A 26,544-nucleotide genomic window follows, 5' to 3' on the forward strand; every position below is an offset into this window, starting at 1 on the left:
TCACCCCTTCTGCCAGCTCCGCTCTCTTCACAGCAGAAAAGTTGTCTGCCCTTCCCTGAGTAACAGCCTTCTCGGCCTCCAACCGCCTCTTCAAAAAATTATCAGCCCGTCTTACACCCTCCAGGAGGGCAGCGGAGAAACGGGTTGGTTTCTGAGGAAATTGGAACTTCTGGCCAGGCTGAGGAAGGCTTGTTTGTTGAGAAAGTGGAAGAGAAGGAGAAGAAGGAGACCCCGGAAGGGTGGACTCCCTTTGGACTGGAGGAGGAGGTAAAAGGGGTATCAGGGACGGTAGGGAAGACACTACTGCCCCGGTTTGTTGTTGCTGTTGGTGTTGCTTTTGTTTTTGCTGCTGCGGTGGCGGAGGTGATTGCCTTTGTTGTTGCTGCTGTTGTTGTTGTTGCTTTTGCTGCTGCAGTGGCGGAGGTAATTGCCTTTGTTGTTGCTGCTGATTTTGTTGTTGTTCTTGCTGCTGCTGCGACGGTGGTGGTTGCCTTTGCTGTTGCTGTTGTTGTTGTTGTTGTGGTTGCTGCTGGGTGACAGTAGTCTGGCGAGGACTGCGCGCAGCCCGGAGGTCTCCATCACCTCCGGGAGAAGAATGTCTGAGGCGTTTCTTCTTGTCGCCCTCAGCCTCTCCTCCGGGGCGCTTGCTCGTCCCGGTCGTCTTCGCGGGGAACACAAGCCCTTCCCCGTCGCTGCTACTACTCGAGGCCGCCATGGTCTCGGAAGGCCCCTTGGCAGGAGACCTCTCCACCGCCGGAGACACTTGCGCCTCGCCACCTGTCTTCTTGGATGTGGCAGCTTTACCTCCCCTACCAGCTCTGGCTTTTCGTCCTTTCCCCTTGGACGGGTCTTGGCTGGTGGCGGCCTTCTTGATAAGTGAGGTGACTCTCCCCAACATCTCTGCTTCGGGATGTCCTGCAAGCAATGCACGAAGCAAAGTTAACCAACCGGCAAGCGATGTGAAGAAAGATAAGCAGAAAACAAAACATGCAACAACATAAAAGCGCAAACAAGTCCACCAGCGGGGAACAAGAAACAAGCAAGAGAAAAGTTTGAAAGGGACGACCATGCACGAGAAACGTGGATGGCCTTCCCCGAGCAAAACAAAACATCGCTTCCTGCTCCAGGAAGCTCCCGTGCTCCTCGAAGTCCGGGAATAACATGCTGAGGGAAGAAGGGTCAACCATGGTGACACCTTCTGGCAAACTATCGTCACTCAAACACCCGAGGAGCTCATCTACCCTATCGCAATATCTGTCAAAGGGTATCCTACGCGGATCTAGCCTAAGGAAGCAGGGATCGAACCCCACCTGAGAAGTCCGGGAAACCTCAGACAGGCTGGGGGTGTGGATCAATCGAAAACTAGTCTTACCTCTCCCGGAGGTACCAGCTCCCGGAGTCCCTTCATTGGGGTAAGCTGCGGCGTGGCGAGCCTCGATCTCTTCTTCCTCCGGCTGGGGGTCGGGGAACCTCTCCGCCCAACTAGGAGATAAATTATTCTCGTCCCGGGCCGCTTGGCAGATCACCTTGGACAGCTCCAGGGCAATCTGCTCCTGGATGTCAGTTGACACCTGACTTTGCCCCCTGCCACTCACTGGCTCGATAGTTTGGAAAGAGGCGAGTAGCCCATACTCCCTCAAAGATTCGGTGGTCACAAGTCCTTCCACCTTCAGCTCTTCCTCCGAGAGCCCCTCGTAGAATTTTGACCTCCTTATCATCTCCGCACAGCGAGGTGTCCGCGGGACGACTTCTGCAAAATCCAAATACGAGCATTAGAGATCCTCCTGAAAGGCAAACCAAACGTAAAGAAACAAAGTTAAAAAGGAGAGGAAGGAGCACTTACCAGGGACTTTGAAGTCCAAAGATAGGGCTGGCACCCTCTTCAATGGGAAGCCGGTCGTCAGGAACCAGTACTCCCGGAGATCTGGAACCCTCGCGGTATGACAGGTGGGACACATCACGTCCGGGTACCTCTCCAGCCTGTAAAACCCCACATTGTCTGGATGACCTCTCATGGGTTGAGACTTCAGCCCATAGAAGTATAGCACCTCCTCCGGGGTAGGGGCCTCCAGGTCCCGGGACTTGCAAAAGATGTACCACCCCGCTAGGAGCTTGTAGCTGGGGGGAATCAACTGGAAGGGGGCAATCCCCGCCTTCACACAGAAATTGGCAAAATAACTTCTTAGGGGCAAGTGCGCCCCACACACTATGTGTGCCCAGCTCCAGGCACCAAAACCCTCGTGACTCTGACTAGCAGACTCACCCAGCACCGACAGACGGTGCCACATCAGGCCCGGGATGTTCTTCAGGCCTGCCTCTGAGGAGTACAGCTCCAGCATGCCGTAGTTCCTGAACAGGTTCGACTTCTGGTCCATCTCCCAGATTGAACTGTTGATAGTCGGAGGGCTAGCCGCGACCACTTTAGTTTTTCCTTTCCCCTTTGCGCCAGCGACAGGGGAACCTTGCTCCTGGGCAGATTCAGCCTCTACCGCAGCGATGATTTGTTCCTTTGAGGTGTTCGTCACTGAACAAAAGACACAAAGAAGAAAACACTCTAAGCAGTCATCACCCTTGTCATACCCTAACGGTATCAAAGGCGTCGGGGAGACCCTCCCCGAAAACTGCTTGGAGAGGCTCCCGCCGAGCTTGCCGAGGGGTTGGCACCATGCCACCCGAAGGACAGCAAGGAACCAAACTCAAACTCCGAGCCTAAGCCCGCCAAGAGGAGTGTTTTTCTAGAGGAAGACACCCTAAAGGCGCTCACGCTTATGCCCTAAAACAGCAAACCAGAACAGTACAAGCAAGACGAGGAACGACTTTCCAAACGCAAATCATCAAAGCAAGCAAAGAGATTACTTATTGACTCACATCAGTCACATGCCTATCAAAGCCCTATTCACGCATGCATATAGACGACACCGGCAGAAAACTCAACCCTAACAACTACCAACAATCTGAGGATTGGAAGGAAAGAGCAAAGTAGAAATACTTACTGGTGTTCGGGTAGTTGAAGATTGAAGGAGTAACCGGGTCACTGCACCGCACGATCACGTGAAGTAAATGCTGCCAAGACAAGGCAACGATTCAGACTTAGAGCTTCGGCGAACAAACCTACGGTCAAGTTGAAAGAAAAGTTTCAGGATTCCTTACCAAAAGAAGTGGCGAATTCGCAGGAAAGGAAGCTTGACAGCTTGAGAGTTCGAAGATTTGGGAATCTGAAAATCTGAAAGCTTGAGAATTTGAGAGCGTAAAGAGGAAGAAAGGTCCGTTCCCTCGTTTTTATAGCAGGAACGAAGTCCTTTCGAATTCTACAAATGGACGGTCCTGATCTTCCCATACCGCATGCATCAGATCCGACGGCTGGAGATGAAGCGCCGGTCCTATTTATGACTCCTCGGATGGGAATAAAGTATTTATTTCCCATCATTATACCATATCGGGCCCGGTGTACCATTAAATACCGTCAAATCACTACTCAGATGCCTGACGCACGCATACTCAGCCAGTCGCCTCACGCACACGTCTTAGTCACAGAGCCATACCCGGCATGACGCGTGGCCCTTTGCCACACTTGAGTACTTGAGTTCAAACAGAAGAAATTTCCTTTCTTTTTCATACTAACACTCAGGTGGGAAAAAGGAACCCTTCCAGGAACACAGGAGGTGACCCCTCGCCTAATCTAGAAACCAGAATACCCGGAGGGCTATACAAGCTCCCGGACCTCTCAAAGCTCCGTGACCTTGGGGGGTAAATGTTATCCAGATTTCCGGATAGCGTTTAGATGGATAGCCTCGGGGAAGCAGAATTATCAAAGTCTTTCACGAAAGGTGACCAGAGCTCGAGGATGGACAGAAAGGCTTCGCCTCTCCCGTTTAGTGTCAAGCCTACTCTTTCAAGCAACCGAAGGTCACGGAGGATCGTCAATTCTCCCGGACTCCCGAAGGGATATCCTTTGGGGAAGGTTCTTCCAAGAGAAGCTCTTCAGGCTACCTTCGCGGATACAGTCCCGTGCCTTGCACGAAAGAAGACCAAGCGGCCGAGTCATGGAGGAGGCATAGTTGGAATGATCTCCACCTGACACAGGATCCCGCCTGACAGGTCGAGGCCGCACACATCCCAACACGCCTAAAAGTACCACTTCGCCTATTGTTCCGCTGACAGCCTGGAAAAGACAGCTGCCTTTGTGCATTCCCCATACTTTCATGTAAATATACCCACATAGAGCCTGGTAGCCAGGCGACTACGGTAATTGTATCCCCTATTTATGGCTGGTGTAATTAAGGCTCAGGGGGGCAGAGTGAAACCCTAATCCAAAAACCTAGCTATAAAGACCCCTTCATTTTACGATAGAGGGGAGGGCCAAAAAGATTACATAGCAAGAACTCTGCTGAAATCTCTCTAGCTTCATCTTCTTCAAGAGAACCCGAGAGAAACATTGTGAGTTTGTGAGAGTCTTATACACCAGCCATTTCACTGTAATCCACTACAAGTATAATAACATCGACTCGTGGACTAGGGCTCGTTAACGCCTGAACCACGTAAAAAACCTGTTTGTTTATTTATATTTCCGCACTTCCACAGTTCTTATCTTTTTATTATTTTGTTTGTCTTCGTTTCCGAAAAACTCGGTAAACAATAACGACCCAAATTTACTAATAAGGCTTAAGGGCCTTGATTAGTATGCCGGGAGGGCATAATTGGATTATATGTGATTTAATGATAAAAGCATGTTATATGATTATTTGAATATCTGTGATGCATCACCATGTGTAATAGTATGCATGCAGGCCCTCGTTAGGTAAGAAGGGCATAATTGTAAATTTTGTCCCGTTGAGGGCATAACTGTATATATTTGTGATAAATTGATGAGACCACATTATTATGTTGATATATTTGTAATCTGTGATTCGAGGCGATCCCAGTGAGCGGTTTAGCGAAAAAGTCACGGTGGAGATTTATACTCGGCTCAGGGCGAGCCTGAGGGTATTTATGGGAATTTAGAGAATATATTGGGGTCAATTTTGAAATTGAGGAATATAATTGGTGATTAGTTATGTGTCGGGAGGTAAGCGGTAAATATTAGAGACACTCGAGGAATTAGCGTGAAATTGGGTGAAATGACCAAAATGCCCCTAGGTGGATTAAAAGGCTTAGGATTTATGGGAGGGTATTGTGGTAATTTGGCTTATAAAGGATAAATGTTATTAGGCTTTATGCCTTAGTGGGTTGTGTAGAAAGGGCTGGAATTCTGAAGGAAAGAAAAGAAAGAAGAGAAGGAAAAAAAGAAAAAAAAACAGGGCAATTTCTAAGATCGGTTTGGGACTTCTTCATCATTTTCTTCTGGAGGTTTGAGTCTAGAATCCAAAGGAGCTTAAGGCCGAGATTGTATACTTGGGGTCTTGATTAGGTTGGGGAAACTAGTTGAGGTTGTTCATCTGTTGAGGTAAGACTTTGAGGTTAATATTTTAGTTCCTGGTTTTGGTGTTGAGCTAGTTTTTCTAAGCAAAGATTTGTGGGAATTATAGGGAGTTGAGGCTGAATATTTGAGGAGGAGAAGGATGAGCAAGAGTTGGAGACAACCTAGGCTAAGCTCATCCATTAGAGGTAAGGAACCTTAGTTTTAAGCTTTGTGATTTCTGTGGTTTTGTTGAGTTTCTGAGCTTTAGGTCCAACTATGGTGAATTCTTTGATTAGGAGTGCATGTGATTGAATTATGTGTAGTTGGAATGTTTGGGATGAGTGGAGGATGTTGGTAGGCTTATTTTTAAGTTTGGTTGAAGTTTGGAAGAGTTTTGGTAAGGTTTGGCTCGTGAAAATTCGAAGGAGAAAATGTTGTGTAGGGCTGTGCTGTGACTAGCACTACAGCACTAGTCACTGGGCGCTGTAGCGCTAGGCCCTGAGGTTTCTGAGCCTTTTGGCTCTGTTTGTAGCGCTGTAGTGCTACCCTGTTTCCCGAAAGGGGGTTTTGGGTTATTTTAAAGGGCTTTTGCCCGGGGGTTCGGGGTTTGATTCCAGCACCCCGTTTGGTGGGATTAGGGCTTCTCGAGGGCTCGGGATTAGTCCTGAGGCTAGGTTTTGGGCTTGAGGTTTGGTGATGTTTCTGATCTATGGTTGTGGCTAGGTGTGTGCTAGGGCTCAAGAGGGATCGTGCTTGAGGATCAAATCGAACAAAGCTAGCAAATCTAAAGGTAACAAAACTGCACCCGAGTATATGTTTGTGATGGGACTAAGAGCTCCCTATATATGAATAATGTCATAGATGGTATTATGCCATGGGACATGTGACAAATGGCCTAAGGGTGCCGTAAATTATACTTGCGCACAGGGTGCGGCTCGGCCACTGGTAACCGAGGACAGCTTAATATTCACTAAGCTCGGTTTAAGCGGGTCGGAGTCAGTGGGATAAATAGAGGGTGCGGCCTAAGGGCATTAACCCTAGTTATCATATTTGGATTGATTGTTGACATGAAGTGATATACTTGGTATGCTGAATACTTGGATAACATGAATGCTAAAACTGTTGAGTACATGCTTATGCGGTATGAGATGTATGATTGTCTGTTGATTGATTGTGCTTTGTTATTGTGTTTTCTTGCTGGGCCTTGGCTCACGGGTGCTACGTGGTGCAGGTAAAGGCAAAGGCAAGTTGGACCAATCCTGAGATGGAGAGCTGCGGGGCCGAGGAGTGGAACAGGACGAGAAATGCTTATTCATTTGTTTTGCCTTAGAATGGCTAATCATTGTATTTAAATCTTGAATATTTTGTAAACAGTCTTTAATTACTGCTTTTGGGATCCCATGTAAAAAGAAAATGGCTACTTAAAAGTAATGCGACTTTTGAGACCAAAATCTTTTAACCCTAGTTCAACTATAGTTTCAGTAACACGTTTCTAATTAAATGACTTGATTAGCAAGTCTCGCACTTTTATAAACACACAGTGTAACCGTCTTGGCTATCCAGGGTGTTACATGCATACTTAAACACTCTCATTATTTTATTCAAACTTTGTTGCTAGCTATAATTTGATTAAAATAGTTACACCTTTATTAAAATAGTGAGTTTGACCATAATCAACACTCCCACTATTTTATACTTCAATATTCAAGATAAAATTTTCTTGAATATTAATTTTAGAAACCTCTTTGTTTCTAAAATTTTCTTTATGGTTTAAATTGATTCCTTCTTGAATCAAAATATTAAAAACAATAACTTTACACACCAAGCATGTCTAGATTTATCCACTCTATACACATATAGCCAAAGTGACTTAGAATGTGGAATTCCAAGTCACCCATTTAATAGGATGACCAAATTAATCAACCATTATGAAAATAAATTGATTAACTTTGGAGCATCACCCCCACATTTCTCACATAAAGTGTAAATATCACTTTTAAATAGAAATTTGTTTAAATCTATTAAGTCTTTTATCCTCCAAGATAAATCTAGACTTATAATTCCCAAAGTTCATCATGAGTCCTTTAAGCCACATGATAAACTCTCAATAGATCAATATAACTTAAATCCTCAATGTTTATTTTGATTTATATACTTGCTAAAGCAAGACACACTTACACTTCTTTGAAAGTAACTTTCACTTAATTTCTTTCTTTTATATATTTCACAAAATAAAAAATGTGAACACAAATGTAATGTGAGAATTTCTCAAACAAATAATCACATTATGGAATAATAGGTCTACCCTGTTACCTATTATTTTAACAAGTTCATTTTGAAACTTTGTTAATATCTCACACAAATGTCTCATATCACAATAATTAATCACATAGCAAATAAAGAATTATCATAGGATAATACTTTAATTTTATTGATAGCTTTCAAGAGTACAAGATTTATTATAGGTCATTACATGAAAACAACCATTTCCCAACAAGGCATGCAAACACGGTAATCATGCTAGGATCGCTTCTTCCCCTTCTATAGCATTTACCTCATTCTCATGTGAGTCCTTTCGGTACCTTCACAATCTAGCATAGTGCCCGGATTTTCCACAAACAAAACAATGACCCCTCACGTCTTTGAATTGTCCATGATCTTTCTTTGGACCTAAAGGGTTCACACTTTCCTTTTTGTTGATGTTGCCCTTGGGATGCTTGTGTGAGACTGCATTGGCCTTGAAAGTCTCATTGAAACACCCTTGTCGCTAGTTCTCGATTTCTCTTCAATTCTAATGTGTTTTTGGATCTCTTCCAAAGTGTAATCCTCATTCTTATGGATGATTCTTTTCATATAGCTCCTCCAAGTTGGTGCTAATTTTTCCACTATTGCACCAACTTTAAAGTCCTCAGGAAGCTCAATCTTGAGAACTTTCAACTTGTTCACAATAACTTGTAACTCATGAGTTTGAGGTAAAAGATTTTTTCCATCAATGAAAGAAAATTCAAAATATTGAGAAATTAAGAACTTTCTTGTACCTTCTTCCTTGGCCTTGTACTTACTCTCCAAGGTATCCCAAATCTCCTTCGCGGATTTGGTATTGGTATAGAGGACATATAGCCTATTGGATAGGACATTAAGGATATGACCCCTACAAAGAATTTTGTCCTCTTTTCTCTTCCTTCTTTTCTCTACCAACTCGGGAGTGTCTTTGTCAGATGGCTTGGCTAGAGGTGTTAAGGATGACTCAAGGATGTAGGCTTTCTTGGGTGTTGTCCAAAGGAATTTCACCTTGTCTTGCCACCTAGTGAAATTGGATACATCAAACCTATCCAACCTCACTAGGTCTTGGTCATGATCTTGATGGTCTCACCTTCCATTGAAACAAACAAGGGTATAAGCTTTTGAATGTTAGATAAAATGTTATTACCTCAATGGAAAATAAGACTATTACAACTCTAAGCAAAAGAATACAAACGACAAGATGATGGTTAAATAAGTTTACAACTATATTGCAAAAATACAAGTAAATATAGAAATAAGGAGATGAAATAGAAGAAATCACAACTCTATGAAAAAAGTTACAAATAAACTAGAAATCGTAAAGCAAAGTAGGTAGAAGAGGATACAACACTTATATCAAGAGGAAATAAAATAAAGATGACAAGATGAACAATAGAAGAAATAATAAACAACAAGAACAATGAAATAAATCACTCTCACTTACACAACCAAAGTGAAAAGCATTGAGGATCACCAACTTGAACAAGGTGTACAACCTTAGTCAAAAAACATATTTCCCCTATCTCAAGCATTAAGGGATTATCTGAATATTGGAAATAACTCTCTGGAATAATCAAGCATTTTGGTGTATTTATAGTCAAGTGCTCTAGTGCATAAAAAATAATGTCTTAAAAATGAGCATTAAGCTCCTATTTATGGAGTTTGAGATACCTTTTGAATTTTAAATTCCACTGACCCCTATGACAGTTACCAATGTTTAATTAGATGTTTATGAAATTAAAATAGAGATTTGGGAGTTACTTGGGATGTTAGACCCGTTCGAATTGGAAAAAACTGAAAAAAGAAATTGGTTGTCAGCACCCCTTGCCGCGGTGAGGAGTATCGGTGGTCGCGGCCATTGGCCTCTGTCCCCCAGGGATAATCAGTAGTCGCGGCCACAGTGCAGATTTCAGCCTTCAAATTTTAGTTTTCCAAAAAACGTCACATTCTCTTCCCACATGATTTTGTAACCTCCATACACCTAATGAGAGTTAAAAATATGTCTCCAACAGCCATATTTCATAATGGCTTTGTGAAATCCAAACTCAAATGTGTAACATACAATCTACACATTATTGGGTAATATTTGAAAGTTACAAATTTGTAACTGATTTTGTAACTCCAAAATATGTCACATTTGGGCACACATATGTGTCCAATTTTGTGACTCTCAATAATATGTTACAAGATGTGACAAATCACATTTGTGTGACAAATTATATTTTGTCACATTATTTAATCTAACATTATATTATTTAAAATAATATAGCATCAACCACCACTCGTAGTCAAAGAGTCTATTCATTATTAGAGGTGAGATTCATTTAGTAATATCATGTCTATTTTTTTAGAAAATTATGTAACTTCTCAAAGAAAAATTAATGAGGACAAATTTACATAATGTTGAGACAGGTTGGAATATATCCATTCCAAACTAACTTACTATCTAACCCTAAAGGATTTTCTTGATAAGCCTTGAACCAATACATTAACTTTTCTTGGTACAAAAGAAAGGACAATTTTAGAAAGAAAAAAAAAAGATAATGAGTTAATGATGTCCTTAATTATATCTGAAAAAGGAGAAAGATCTAAGTTTGAACACATGATACTATCAACTATAACCTTGGAATCAATTTCAACATAAAAAAATTTCAAGGACACCAAATGGCACCAAGTGAGAGCATGCAACAAGGCTTTACTTTCCGAAATGAAAGAATTAAATTTGCCTTCACATGGAACAAAAAAATCAGCCACCACCATTCCTTGGTCATTCCTTACAACTGCTTCAAAACCTATTTTGTTATGTTTGGCATCAATAGCATCATCAATGTTTAGCTTTAAACATCCTGATGGAGGTGGAGATCAAACCACATTAACTATGGATATCTTGTCAAGTGATGCAAGAAGATGAACTTTCTGAGCAAATTTATATTCTTTCAAGAAACAGTCAGCCCAGTTAGCTACTTCCTTAGGCGATAGACAAGGTTTCCTGAAAAGCATAAAATTCTCATTATTCCAAAGAGCCCAAAGTAAACAAAGAAAATATTCAAACTGAGATAAAGTAAGACTTTCATAAGCACACATAATTAGCAATATCCATATTTTGGTGCACCCTAAAGAAATCTACAAACTCTGAATGTCTCCAAATTTTTTTAGCTCTGGAACAATATAGTAGGGCATGAGAAACCAATTCCTACTGAGTACCACAATAAAAACAAGTGGCTAGTGAGATCACTTTCCTGAAAAAACAAATTAGAAGCGAGTGGGAGTAAGTGATGATAAGTTCTCCAAACAAAATGTTTTACTTTGGGAGGAGTTTTTGAATGCCAAAGTTTATACCACCATTTATTAGTTTCTTAAGGTTTAGAAGAAGATGGAGTAGAATTGGAAGTCTAAGCTAGATGATAGGCAGATTTAACAAGTAAACAACCAGAAGGATGTAAACTCCATATTAAGCAATTTGGCTTGTCTAAAGAGGTGAGAGGAATAACTAAGACATCATTAACAATATCATCAGAGAAATAATGTTTAATTAAGCTTAGCAACATCCCATGAACCAGAAGGCGTAATGAAAAAAGAGACTAGATGAGATGATGGAAAAGAGTTAGGGTTAAATGTAATAAACCTGAAATTGGGAATCCAGTAGTCTTTATAAGAGTTAACTGAGTTACCATTGCCTATCTTCCAAATTAATCCTCTCTTGAGAAGGTCTCTTCCCCAAAGGATGCTTTGCCAAGTAAAAGAAGGAGAATGACCTTTCTTGGCATCCAAGAAACTTGAATTGCTAAAATATCTAGTCTGCAATAACTTAGCCAAAAAAGAATCAAGATTATGAAAAATCTGCCAAGCTTGCTTGGAAAGCATAGCTTGATTAAAATGTACCAATGATCTGAATCCTAATCCTCCAAAAAAATTTGAAGAGCATAATGCAGACCGTTTATTCCAATGAATCTTTGACTTTTGACCCAAAGATCCCTACCAGAACTTAGCCATAAGTGATTTAATTTTTTGGCCTAGGATAATGGGTAATTTAAAACATGACATGGCATAAAAGGAATGTCTCGAATGACTGATTTAATCAAAACTTCTTTATAACCCTAGAAAAGAACACTACTACAAAAATTACATGATAAGTCGGTTAAAAACCGACTTCTGAATGTTCATAAGTCGGTTGTGAACTGACTTCCCATGCAGTGACTTATGATGTAAAAACATGGTAGGTCGGTTGGCTCCAAACCGACCTCTAGTGTAAGACATGGTAAGTCGGTTGCAAACCGACGTATGGTGTAAGACATGGTAAGTCGGTTGCAAACCGACCTACCATGTCTTACACCAGAGGTCGGTTTGGAGCCAACTGACCTCTGGTGTAAGCCATGGTAGGTCAGTTGCACACCGACCTCTAGTGCAAAACATGGTAGGTCGGTTGCACACCGACCTATGGTGTAACACAGGGTAAGTCAGTTGCAAACTGACCTCTAGTGTAAATCATGATAGGTCGGTCTGGCACACCGACCTCTAGTGTAAAACAGGGTAAGTCGGTTCCCAACCGACTTATGGTGTTTTTTGTTTTTCATGAAAAGTGTATTATGCCAAAACAAATCCTGCTTTTTATACAAACAAACATAACAAAACAAAACATATATCACAGTAATATAAAATACTAGAATTTGAATTAAATATCCAAAATAATGATGAGTCTTAAGTTAATTACAAAATTACTCATATAAGCAACAAAAGTGTAAACTATAGTTAGACAATAAAAGTGTGTGTATCTCTAAGAAAGTCTAAGTTATTCTAAGTATATCTCTTTAAAAGTCTAAGTTAACAAAAGTGAGTAGACTTATGTAGTACTCATCAAATCCATAACGCATTGTGCCCATTCTTCACGTACTTCATTGATCTCATCCTTTGTGTAAGAATTCTTCCCGCCACACTAAAACAAAATTCCTTGCGTGAGTTGAATTAATATACTTAATCTTGAGGTAAAGCTATAACTTTAATAATAAATATTTTCACTTACTTTACTAGTTAGCCATCGCATTGAAAACTCATTTGTCATGAAGTCTTTCATCATCCTCATAACATAGAATCCACATTGTACTGATTTTGATGGTTGACGAGGACACTTAACAGTTCTCCATGCGACTTCCTTAGTTTTCGCATTATTTGTGCGCAAATGTTGAAAAACACTATGCAATAAAAACATAAACATTTATATGTTGTTAATTTTTAAATGAATTTAAGAGTATATAGTTAATTGGTTAGATTATTACTAAGAAATGAGAGATTTGATTTCATCTGGTGGAAAATTGTCAAGAGAATCCAGGAAATAGCACAATTGGTGATCAAAATCCATTATTATAAGCATCCAATGATTTCTAACAGAAACACAAAAATATTTCATTATTAATATTATATATAATCACTAACAAAATACTAAAAGTAAAAAACTTACCCCTTATGATATGGCAACAACCACATTTGACCTGGATTTGAATCAATCATATGCTTTGATATCCATTCAACTCGTTCTTCTTCAGTAGATCCAACATTTGATAACCAAATTGGCTCAACAAAACGAAAAAAGTGACTGATCTCTCTTTTCACTAATTGGAAGTATAAAATCCTACATAAAAAATATATATCTTTGTTAAATTTATAAAATAAGTTATCTACAAACTTGTAATGGTTTTAAAAATCTTTGATACCTGATATATAACGATATACATGATGCTCCAATCTCCTCCATTAAACCAAAGTGGACTATATCTAAGGCTAACTTAATAAAATTGTCAACTCCCGCTTCATACTCTTTTGAAAGTCTGTCCTTTGTTATCCAACTCTTGTCCATTTCCTAGAAAAAATTCGACAGAGGTGTCCCTTATAAGAAAATAAAACATAATTCTAGATGAATTTGGACAACATTTCCCTTATAATAGTGACCTAACCATCTATCAACAGCGAATCACACAATTCAAACAACACATAATAAGTTTCTTCCTTATATCTCCACAGCACACAAATAAATTTTCCAGAACCTACTTCACTAAAACACATAAGTTCTCAACCTTCCATTATCACTGCAACACACAATTTTAATCTCAGAACCTACTTCACTATGGATGAATATTTAAGATATTCAAACTCCTCTAATAAGATAACATACATACCTCTTGCAATCAACAATAATCAAGCAAAATAATTAACTGGAGCCTGCATGAACATTATGATTAATGATACATTAGTTAAACATTGTCATACTGTATATATAATATATTATATATTAAAAGAAAGTCAATTTCTCCACTTATTAATACAAAAGACAATTATAAAGTTGTAATTGTGAAACATAATAATATGTATACTATAAATTTGTTATATACTAAAATATACCATGCACAGGCTAGGTTATATACTATACTATACCTATATTTGAAATGAAACAAAAAGGATAAAGGATATTGGTGGAACTTTTGCAACAGAGAGGTAAAGATGTGCCACAACTTGCAAAGTTGTGTTGGTACATGAATCTATTGATCATAACAGAAGAAAGGTATCTAATTCCTAATTTTGTTAAAACTATTGTTGATATATTTGATGTTGAATGTAGATTGTATGAAAGACAATTTCTTATGGTCGATATGCGATGTGTAAACATGCAAAAGGAAAATGATTCACTGCGTTGGATGACTAAAAGAAATGCGATGTTTTTTTGACAAGTTTTATTATTCTTTGAGAGGCTCATAAACAAGATATTGATGTTGAAATTTTTAATTTCAACTCACCAATGAGTTCTTGCATTACTCCACATTTGGACTTGGGCAAGTACTGTCATGTACTTGATAAAAGAAAATTAAACATAGAATAATTTGAAAGTAAAGTTGCTTAGGCTTGGAGAAGACCAATCAATGAAACATGCCTAGACAAAATGATTTCTTTGAATATAATCTTTTTATTTATTTATTTATTTTGATTACCTATTGGATTTTTGGAAGGATCCTTTGATATGTTATGAGTTGTATCTCAATTTCACCTAAATTATTATACTTATCTCTACTGTGTAGAACCTAAATTATTATACTTATCTCTACTGTGTAGAAACTTTTATGAATCCTTTTCTAATTAATAAGTTGGCATGGTCAAAGGGCCTTTCTAGGTTCATGCTTCACTTGATTGAGTTGAGCAGATTTGTTGTGCTATTAGGTTACAGAATCCCAGTTTACTTTTTGTGGGTCTGGTTTTGTTGGCTATAGTTCTCTATACAAACTATAGATTTGGTCAACTTAGTTCAACTATGTTCCACCAAGCAATATTTGTAAAATATGTCTCAGAGATCCCTTCAACAGTAAGATTTCATATAATTATTCATTACCTTCCATTTTTGTTTTTTAGTTATTGCATTTTTCTCTGCACTGAAAAATATTATAATTGAAAATTTGTGTCAGACTCGGTTTTCTGGTTAAAAATGGTTTGTTGTCTAGAATGATGATGTACTGTAGTTCAAGTGGTTTGTGGGACGTGCTGTGTCTTCTTTTATTATGGATTATTATAGACTATCTTTAGCAGTGAAGCTATTTATTTATTTAATTTCGGGGTGGTGGTTGTGGACTATTACAGGTTTTGACTCCTTTTGAGTAAAATCTTTTAAAAAATAATGATAATTAGACTTATGAAGATGAGATGACTTCACTTGATAATGTACTACATATGAAGAGAAGTCAGTAAGAGTTATAATCTAACAGAGAATTTTAACATAAAAATGATATCTTCAACAGTTTATTATTTATTTAGATTCAGAATCAATGAATTGACTTTCATCACTACCTCATCTCATTCTTCTATAAGTTTCCCTTATTTGTTATGTTCTGCTATTTAATTTGATCAAATTTGGTAATATTAATTGGCTGATGGAAGTGTTTTTTCTCTTGTTGTGTGTGGTCAAAGATTGTGTTGTATAATTTGTATGATCACTTTTACTTGCCTGTAATTTCATCTGCCCCCCCTGCCCAAACCTTAAAATTTTAGCCTTAACTTTATTTGTAAGAGGATATATATATCATGTGCTTTGCAAAATCAGAATGAAGAAAAGAAGAAAAAAAAAAGCACCGCTTAAACTTAAACCCTAAGTAATCAAATTCACTTTCCATTACCAAATGAGAAATAAAACTATTCTTAATTCTTAGAACACTGATTTGAAAGGGTATTGGGTTATCATAGTCTTTCATAGATACTCTGTTCTGCATCACTTTTTCTAAAGATGGCAGGCTAAGATGTGTTGTGAGAACTTGCAATATTCATAAATTATATATATATATATAAATCTCTTATTTTGGTTTCCAATAATAATAATAATAATAATTAGTACTACCTTCATCTTTACATAAAGTAAATAATTGATATAATATTATCATATATATGTATGGCAGCTGCTGATTGCACCCTCTATTTTAGACTCTGGCGCCAACTTTTCCAAAGAAGGGCTCAATTTCATGCATGCATAGTTCAAGTTCAATGCTAACTAAAGATCTTTATAAATTTGATCATAACAAAAGTATGCATACATACATCATCTTTTTTTATGCACTCAAATAGATAAAATCATGCTTGACAGCTGGCTTGTACAAAATAGATAAAATATGATGATGATAAAAGGAAAAACCTTGTTTATGACTAAAAAAGAAGGTGACACTTGCAGCTCTAGTAATTTACACAAAGTAAGATATGTATACCTGCAAGTTTGTCCAGTAATGAAATCTTTCAAATCCTTCCACAGTTCATTCCAGAGGCTTTCAATGGATTCGAAGAAACCATTTATGGTGTTCTTTGGTGGATGAAAGGGAGTACTCTGCATCATATTCATTACATAAAGTCATTCACAGAATCATACAAGCATCAGTTGCAAAAATTTTATATTATGTTCTTATCTCATGTTTGAAAAAACTAAAAGGCAAAGTTTAAAAGCTGCCATTATACCTGTGATCCATTGTCAAGTACAGTTGAAGTTGTAGAAAATTGGCACTCAGCTCTATCTACTTCATTATAATCAGAGTCCTTCAGTATAGCTGCATTTAAGTAAAAGTCATCAGTCTTAAGTCTCCTTCTATCTCACCATCACTAGAAGTCATCAGTCTTAAGCCACAGCCACAATTGGGAAAAGCCCTTTTGAGTTCTTCTTCCTCCCTAGACTAGAGAAACAAAAACATAACACAGTACCGTACTACTGCCATGCTTTATTTTTTGAGTTCTAGTTTCAGTCTGTGTTTGGTGCTTGCTTAAAGTTCTTCAATCGTCTTTTCCCTCAACCCTAATCTTATTTCCATATTCTATCTATTCCATACATACATATATTTTGTGCTCAAAAATCTTCAAAAGTTTCGGTGATGGGCAAGCCAAGTTCACAGTACTACTGCCATGGCATTAATTTTTTTTTTTACTAGTCATAAATAAATTCAAGAGCTTCATGGGTACTAATTTATGTGGTATGCAGGTCAGATTCGTCGACCAAGGTCGATCGCAAGTTTGAAAAGAAGCTCAAGTTTTATTCCAGTGAGTTTGGCTCTATGTACTATTTTTTGGTAGTTTTAAGACTCTACATTCTTATTATTAATCGGTACTTTTTTTCAAGTCTACTCTCACTACGGATGATTAGTATTGATGCTCTAAATTTCATTCTTGAGTTTGTAATATGGTTTCAGATGTTGTAAACAAAATTATAGTTATAGTTTGATAAAGTTGAATTTATTGAACCTTACTCAGTAGTCTCTTCCTAAATTTGCAATGCAGAGGTTAGAGATACTGTTGCCACCTTGACTGCCCAAAAGACTATTGCCAAGGTCAGAATCTTGTTCTTACTGAATCATTTGAATGCTCATTTTGTTTATTATATATATTTATATATATGATCCAGGCAAATTTCAAATATATTATGACCATATATAACTATTAAACAAAAGGAAAATTACTCTGTAATTTCCCTACTGAGATTATGAGCTGAGATTCATTCAATTACTCTACTCCACGTTATTTCCAAACTCTACCCGAAATGAAAATATACTTATTAGTTGAGTTGAAATAAAACAACAGCAAGCAAGAACTAAAGGATTATAAAGGTTCTTGAAAAAGAAAATGCAAGAACGGGCCGATGAAGAAAATGCAAGAACTAAAGAATAGCAAGAAAATGCCAGTAAAAATTTTGCCGATGAAGAACGGGCCGGAAAATTTTGGGGTAAAAATTCAGGCAAGCTGAAACTGACCTTGGAGAACCAAAAACATCTAGATTGCTCCTAAATTCAACATAAATATATACACAACCCATGACTCCCATTTATATATGATATATATATATATAAGACTGACCTGATAGAACCAGAACCAGAGCCAACTCTCAGCTTTGATGTTTTCTATTTGACAAAGAAAGCTGATAATACACTGTTACTACGTACAGGGGCACAGACAATTTGTCGATTTTGGTTGTCAAAAAACCTCAAAGCTATCAAAGGTTTGGACCCCTCTAAGGCATCCTGCAAAAAGGGACATCATATTAAGTATTTGATATTCTCTGTTCTGAAAAAAAGAAAATCAAGAATAAGAGGGGATTTGGAAGAAAAATAGTATATACCCTGCGCATGAAGTCTGTATCGTATAAAAATTTCCTTTGGGTCGCTGGCGGAATGAAGTAGAAGAAGATAAAGAAATGGCGGGGTGTACACAGTGAAGAAGACTCGGGATACTTAAAAAAAAATTGGCTTTTATTTTCAATGCCCTAAATTTTACATGACATGGTAAGTCGGCCAATTATTAATTGACTTATAATGCAACACCATAAGTCTCTTCTACAACGGACTTAGGATGCCACATATTAAGTCATTTACCACACAACCGACTTCTCATGTCCTTTAAAAAATTATTAAATAGATACACTAAATTATGTTATAAATTTTTTTATTTTAAATTATTACTATTATTAAATTAAAATATTTTCTTGTTTATAAAAATGAAATAAATATTTTTAATTATAAATAATTTATTAATTTATTTATATTTAAAAAATTATAATATATGTAGTATTAATAATTATATATTTTTTATACTTATTTCATACCCAAATAAATTTTATATATGTATTGTTTAAATAAATTAATATATTTTAAATTTTCAATAATATAAACAAATTAGAGTATATTTAATAATGTATTTTTATAATGACATGGTAGGTCGGTTCTACACAACCGACCTACCGTGTCACATGAGAAGTCATTTCCCACACAACCGACCTACCATGTCCTCTAAAAAATTATTAAAGAGATACACTAAATTATGTTATAAATTTTTTTTATTTTAAATTATCACTATTATTAAAGTAAAATATTTTCTTGTTTATAAAAATGAAATAAATTTTTTTAATTACAAATAATTTATTAATTTATTTATATTTCAAATATTATAATATATGTAATATTAATAATTATATATTTTTTATACTTATTTCATACCCAAATAAATTTTATATATGTATTGTTTAAATAAATTAATATATTTTAAATTCAAATAATGTAAAATTTATATTTGTTAATATTACATTATAAATATATTTTATAAATAAAAAATATTTTAATTTAATAATATTTACAATTTAAAATAAATAAATAAAAATTTGATAAGAGTAGTTTCTTAAATAATTTTTTAAATGACATGTTAGTTCGATTGTGTGTCATTATTACACAAATATAGTGTTAAAGATACTCTAATTTGTTTGTACATTTTTAAAATTTTAAAATATATTAATTTAATTTATTTATTTATATTACAAAACATTATAATGTAAAATTAATAAATATAAATTTCTTACAATCGTTTCATACACTAATAGCTATAGATATATATTTATAGTTTAAATAAATTAAAATATTTTAAATTTATCATAATGTGACATGATAAGTCGGTTCACATAGTAGCGACCTACCATGTCAGCAAGGTAGGACATGGTAGGTCGGTCGACAGAGAACTGACCTACCATGACAACATGGTAGGTCGGTTTTGCATGAACCGACCTATTATGTCTTCTACAAGCATGGGAGGTCGGTTCACACAGAACCGACCTACCATGTCCACATAGTAGGTCGGTTCTCGCGTAACCGACTTCCCATGCTTACCTTGGACATACATGATAGGTCGGTTCTGTGTAAACTGACTTATGAACATGTATTAAGTCGGTTTAAAGAGAACCGACCTCTTATGTCCGATGGCTAATGTCCAAATTGTAGTAGTGGAAACTATTATTCCATGAATTCAATATAGACTTAACCTTATCTAAAATAAAAGTAAAAGAATTTTTTTTTTGACAGACCAAAACATTGAGGTAAACCCAAATATTTACTAATAAAAGACTTATTATCTAGACCCAAAGTTTGTAAGAAAAGAAACAGAGATATGAATGGAAGTATTAGGTGAAAAAAGAAGAGAAGATTTAGTGAAATTAACTAATTAATCAGAAGAACTGTGATAGATGCATCCTTAATAACAGCACAAGAAACAGTGATCGTGAAAATATGATACGCAAGTATATGTAATCGATTCAAGTAATATAGATAGTAAATAAAGTATCGTTCCCACAAGGACTATCAACTAATTACCAATAAAGGCTTTTAAATTTCTATTTGGCTGTCGAAAATAGAGTGATTTTTAAACTAAGACTTAAAATTAAAATAAACTTTGCAAGAATAAAGATTGATTCAATAATTAAAAACCTAGAGTGTTAACTTCATTAACATTTCATTCTATTAATTTTATTAATCAGTTCTAAATTTCTTTATTCATATTCTAATAGTAGGTTAACAAAAATTGATTCCTATTCTTTTTCATAATATAAGATCTCAACCTATATGCATGTTTTCTACATCTCTGTGATAAACTTAAACATATAGCAGACATTAAGCATAGAAACATAATTACTACACAAGCCATACGTGTACTTTCGTCCAATATATAACCAATGTCTATATAATGATAGCATATTCAATTCTCATCTTTCGAATTTTGAATCAAAATCATACATCAAGCAAATATTGACAAGGTATTTACTAGTATTAAGCAAACATTATATAGATTAGAATAAAGAAGAAGAATCAATAGACCATCATAAATAGATTAAATAGAAATTCAAGTGACTACATTAAACCCTATATAAGAAAATTAGTTCATGGAAAATAATAGAAAAAGAAGTAAGAGAAGAAATAGAGAGAGGTCAAGAAGAAAGAGAGAAATCTAAAATAGTCTAAAGTATTCTTTTTGTAGTGATAAGATTGTGAAAAGAGTTTTCTAGATGTTTTCATTTGTTACTTGATAAATCTCCAAAATATCTTTATTTGAATTTTAAATCTTGTAACTCTAGCTTGTGTAATCTTGTAGGTCAAATATCACCACGTAAACGTCCGAATTTGATTTTTCTTTTGAAACAAGTTTTCGTAGATCTTTGAATAAGCTTTCCAACACCATAAAAAATACGTAAATCGGATAAGTGAGTCTGGAGATATGTTCAAAATATCAAAACTACCTTAGATTCAAAATATCTCAGATTTTTCCAATAATTTAAGTTTGAATTCTCCTTTTTCTTCTCCAATCAATTCAAATAAATATCTTTTTATTGTTTTTTTTTATTGAAGATAATATTTCAAATAAATTTTGAAATATTTCTTAAATATTCATTTAACAAATGACAACTTGAAAAATACAATAATTATACATAAAAAAAAACTAAAAATATAAAATAATAATAATAAAATTAAATAAAACTAAGACTAAAATGTATTAAAAATCTATCCTATCAAACAGAATCATCCTGAGAAAATAAAGACTTTAATCAACAAACAAAAGATGAGATATGGAAGGAGCATCTTGGAAAACCTTAATACCATGTAGCAAACCTGCCTGCTCTTTTAAATGCAAAATAGAAGAAAGTCCTTCACAACATAAAAGAAACATATAGGGAGAGAGATGGTCACCTTGACTAATACGACGAGAATGAGTAATATGACCAGAAACCTATCCATTAATACAGAAGCTAACAGAAACAGTGGAGGACATTTCATTACAAGAGAAATAAACTTAGCAGGAAAACTGAAAAATATGCATAACAAATTCTAAAAATCCTCATTCTACCTATCGCGCTGACTTAATTATTTTAAATCTCAATTGATTTATTAATATCATATTTGGTTCGGTTCAAACAAAATCATTAATCATGTCGTACTAGATTCTTAATATGGTTTACAATTGTATTTATGCCTATTATCATGTTGTAGCATGTCTATCATATATTCAATTTCTATAAGAAGTTTTGTTGGCTAATTAAGTAGGTCTTATAATTTTAGAGATCATTAAATTATTATTGCATGCCATTAACATATGGATATATACTATTTTATTAAATGTATTTTTCTTATTCACTTACTAACACTTAAGTGGTTTCAAATAAATACTAAATTACACTTGTATATTTTCAAAACGGTATAAAATACCTAGTTGAAGAAAATTTTGGTCAAAATTAATTTTTTTTTATCAAAAGAAAGAAAAATTTCATTGATCAAACAAACTAGATAATACAAAAAGGAGAAGCAAACTGCTCTCAGCATTTACAAAGATTTTACAAACTCAATCATTTGCCTTTCTCTAGTAGATAGGTGCCTAGAAGTGATATTAAGAACTCTAGCTTTGACAGCATGCCTAATCAATTGATCAACTTTAAAGACAGTGAAACAACTATCAACAAAATAGCAAGCATTTCTATAACTAGATGAAGTAAGTACAAGCAACAAGAGAAGCAGCCACATAATGAATCCAATCCGACTTCCAGTTGGGCAGCCAAGCTATCCAATCCTCAAAATTACTAGGCCAGGTAACCCCTCCAAGCCAGCGAGAGAGAAGCTACAAGACCTTCCTAGAGAAAATACAATCAAAGAATAAATGACCACGACTTTCATCAGCAAGACCACAAACCGGGCAACTCACATACGCAACAGGAATATGATGAGAAAAAAGCAAGTCCCTAGTGAGAAGATGCTGGTTTATAGCCTGCCAAAGGATGAATCTGCGTTTAGGAACAGAAAGTTTACACCAAATTGGTCTCTCATATGCAATACGCTCACTCGACAGAAACTGAGTATATAAAGTACCCAGATGAAGTTTACCCTTAACCATAGCAGCCTCCAAATCAGACCGAGAAACAGATTTACAGTAGGAAATCAGTTTCCTCCAATATCAGCTGGAATCATGCTTTAACATATAATCCCAGAGGCTAACCCCTTTCAGATAAATGCAATTCACCCACTTAACCCAAAGCTGATCTTGTTTAGACTCAATAGCCCAAATATATTTGGCAAGCAACAATTTGTTCCAAATAGGCCCCTCACGAAATCCCAAACCACCAAAAGATTTAGGACGACAAACTTGCTCCCAAGAGGTGAAATGAAGCTTACTACGGGAACCACTCTCACCCCAAAGGAACTGGTGACAAGTTCTATCAATGTCCTTCACAACACTCTGAGGAAGCACGAATATACTCATCCAATAATTTCAAATACCCAGCAAAACCGAATGAATAAGTTGGATTCTACCAGCGTAAGAGAGATGGCGACTGGACCAGACATTGAGACACATCCGAATCTTCTTAAAACAGTTAGTGGTCTTCCATTTGGTAGGACGAAGGGGAACCCCAAGATATTTCAGCAGGAAAGTACCCTCAACAAGCTTCGAATAATCCAAAATTCTAGCTTTAATCTCAGCTGGAACACCTCCAAAGTAGATATGAGATTTAGAATAATTAATCTTTAGACCTGACGAACAACCAAACTCAGAAAACACCTCAAGAAGAACTTGAACAGAGGAAGTGGTACCTTTGTAAAAGATAATGAGGTCGCCGGCAAAGCAAAGACTAATTAGGGTCAAAGACTTACACATTGGATGAAATCTGAACCGGTTATCCATGGAGGCCTTAATCAGAAGGCGGGTGAGATACTCCATCACTATAACAAATAATAAAGGAGAAATGGGATCTCCCTGCCGAAGACCTTTTCCACCCTTAAACTTCCCTTGAATCCTTCCATTTAAAACCAAAGAGTAAGATGATCCCCTCAAGCAAACCATAATCCAATAGATGAACTGACTAGGAAAGCAAAGCATATTGAGTAAATTTTCCAAGAAATCCCAGTCAATAGTATCATATGCCTTGCTTAAGTCTAACTTCATTGCACAACGAGGTGATCTATTTTTCCTATTGTATCCCTTAATCAGATCTTGAAAAATGAGGACATTGTAAGCCAAAGATCTATGCTTTATAAAGGCTCCCTGATTAAGATTAATCAGAGAAGGAAGAACCACAGCTAGCCGGTTACAAAGCATTTTTGAAATGCATTTGTAAATAGAATTGCAACAAGCAATAGGTCTGAATTCAGTAGCATTTGTTGGCTGATCTACTTTCGGGATGAGAGATATGATAGTATCATTAAGCAACGGGGGAATTCTGCCTGAATCAAAGAAGTCCAAAACAGCCACAGAAACTTCCTTGCCTATATCCTTCCATAGAGCTTTGAATAACCCCGCCCCATAACCATCCGGGCTAGGACTTTTGATTGAGTGAATATTAAACATAGTTGATCAAACTTCTTGACAAGTAAACGACTTTATTAAGTGCAACTGGTCAGTCAAACTCAGAACAGGTCCGTGTCTAATACAGTCAGGATCAATTTGACCTGTAGCTGTGCTAGCACTACCCAAATGAGTCTTAAAATGTTGAAAATAATAATCAACAACCTTATCATAATCATCCACAAATTGACCATCAGCATCAATATAAGAAACAATGCGATTAGAAATCTTCCTCTGTTTCAAGCTAGCATGAAAATACGAGGAGTTTTCATCACCAAAACGAAGCCAAGTAATCTTACTTTTTTGACGAAGAAAACTAGCATAAATCTTCTCATGCCTGAAGTAATCCTGCTGAGCTTCTTTTTCTTTTGACAGTAAATCAGCATTGAAAGGATCTGAACAAAGAGTACCTTGGGCCTACTGGTATTTAGATTTACAATCCTCATAGTTACAAGCAACATCTCCCATAGTTCTCCAATTGAAATTTTTTAGAATATGCTTAAGCCTTGTGAGTTTTCCAACAAGGCAAAACAACCCTTGCCCCTCTAAAGGAATAGACCAACTTTGAAGAGCAGTCTCCCTAACTTTGTCATAAGCTACCCACATATTGTAAAACCAAAAAGGCTTCACTCCCAACCTTCTGAAATCCACCTGTTTGATCTGCAAATAGCAATGGTCAGAAACCACATCCCATTGAGCATATGCTACAGCCAACGGGAAGACATCATTCCAACTTTCATTAGAAAAAACTTTGTCCAACTTGGAGAAGATACGAGCTCCACCATCTTGCTTATTAGACCAAGTGTAATTAGGGCCCAAGGTCTTCATTTCAGTTGCCTCTCCCAAAGCCAACCATTGACGAGCATCCTCCATTTTCTTAACAGAAATAGGTCTTCCACCAAGTCTATCATCAACATGAAGCATTAAAGTCTCCCATAATAATCTAAGGGTTAACCGACTTCTGAATAGTAGCTAAGTTAGACCATAATAATTTCCTAGTCTCCAAGTGATTAGAGCCATAGACAACCGAGAGGCAATATTCCAAATTCCTACCAAGCAAATTAACTCTATAGTGTAACAACTGAGTATTCTCCTGAAGAATATCAACCTTCACCAAATGAGCTTTCAAAATTAACAAAATATGCCCCTCCAGCACAGAACTACTTTAAAACTTCCAACCAGTAAAAGATGAGTTCATAATATCCCTTATTCAGTCCCCTTTTATTTTTGTTTCAACCAAAGCTCAAAGACCAATTTTATTCAGCCTGTAGACATCTAAAACTGCCTACTGCTTATTCTTGTTATTTAACCCCCTAACATTCCAACTCAACATGTTGCTGCAATCCATTTAGGCCATGTGGTAGAGGTAGATCATTTGTTTGCTGCTGGTTTTCCTGCAGAATATTAAAAGAATTCCTTTGCAGCTCAGGTTATGGCATATCAACAGGTTTCATCATCCTAGATTTTCGAGGGGTTACCCATTTGGATCCAATAGGAGCAGATGCAACAGAAACATGAATAGGAACCTCATGGGACTCTTGCTGATTCTAGGAACTTATTTCCTGGGCATCAGTAGCAGTGCCACTTGCTTCAATATCAACTACATTAGTCTGTTTTTTAGCCTCTGTCGACTTCTTAATAGCATCTGGGGCATGCTTGCAGACAGCAGCAGTATGACCCAGCTTCTTGCAACCAAAACACTTAGTTGGTAACCACTCATAATCAATGGGTTGCTCCATAACCTGAGCCCTCTCATTTAGATAATGAATATGCAAGGGGAGTTGTTCTGCAATTTTCATATCAACTAGAATTCTAGCAAATTTAATCATAGTTCTAGCTTTTGTGACCTTATCAACCATGATAGGAGTACCAATCGTGCAAACAAGAGCACTCAAACAGTTCACACCCCATTATTGCAGCCCGAGAGCAGGTAATTGAATCCAAACAGGCACAGATTTTACTGACCTTAAAGACTCAACATCTGATGACCAAGGCCGAAGTAATACAGGCTTCTTGTCAAAATGAATCACTCCACATTAGAACACCATATCCCTAGTAGCCTCATCTCGAAACTTAACTATTGTGAACCCAAAATTCATTCGGGCCACACGGTCAATTCCAAGGTTACCCCAAATTCTTCTGATAAACCCTTCAAAAATAGCTAGGGGAGGATTAGCCCCGATGACCACACAAATCAGGGCAGATTTCCAGAATGAAGCCTT

At 36.6% G+C, this 26,544-nt stretch overlaps 1 protein-coding gene and 2 long non-coding RNA genes across 5 annotated transcripts; all 3 read right to left on the minus strand.

The window, feature by feature from the left end:
• Positions 1-12,329: 12,329 nt before the first annotated feature.
• LOC133829076 (uncharacterized) lies at positions 12,330-12,865 on the minus strand. Its single transcript, XR_009891508.1, has 2 exons — positions 12,702-12,865; positions 12,330-12,614 (listed from the first exon to the last, which is right to left on the minus strand). It is a non-coding gene; the product is annotated as an uncharacterized LOC133829076 (long non-coding RNA).
• Positions 12,866-13,485: 620 nt separating this feature from the next.
• Positions 13,486-18,178, minus strand: LOC133829077 (uncharacterized). 3 transcript variants are annotated; one of them, XR_009891509.1, is made up of 5 exons: positions 18,124-18,178; positions 16,655-16,743; positions 16,411-16,526; positions 13,852-13,894; positions 13,486-13,535 (listed from the first exon to the last, which is right to left on the minus strand). It is a non-coding gene; the product is annotated as an uncharacterized LOC133829077 (long non-coding RNA). The 3 variants fall into 3 exon arrangements; XR_009891510.1 differs by lacking the exon at positions 18,124-18,178 and adding an exon at positions 18,038-18,052; XR_009891511.1 differs by lacking the exons at positions 13,486-13,535; positions 13,852-13,894 and adding an exon at positions 14,212-14,245.
• A 4,133-nt stretch (positions 18,179-22,311) lies between these two features.
• LOC133832382 (uncharacterized) lies at positions 22,312-25,246 on the minus strand. The gene is made up of 6 exons (XM_062262733.1): positions 24,886-25,246; positions 24,409-24,687; positions 23,324-24,201; positions 22,979-23,218; positions 22,692-22,834; positions 22,312-22,468 (listed from the first exon to the last, which is right to left on the minus strand). The coding sequence occupies exons 1-6, from the start codon at positions 25,244-25,246 to the stop codon at positions 22,312-22,314; spliced, it is 2,058 nt and encodes a 685-aa protein (XP_062118717.1).
• Positions 25,247-26,544: the final 1,298 nt, after the last annotated feature.

The sequence above is a fragment of the Humulus lupulus genome, chromosome 4, assembly GCF_963169125.1.
Source record: "Humulus lupulus chromosome 4, drHumLupu1.1, whole genome shotgun sequence".
NCBI lineage: Eukaryota > Viridiplantae > Streptophyta > Magnoliopsida > Rosales > Cannabaceae > Humulus > Humulus lupulus.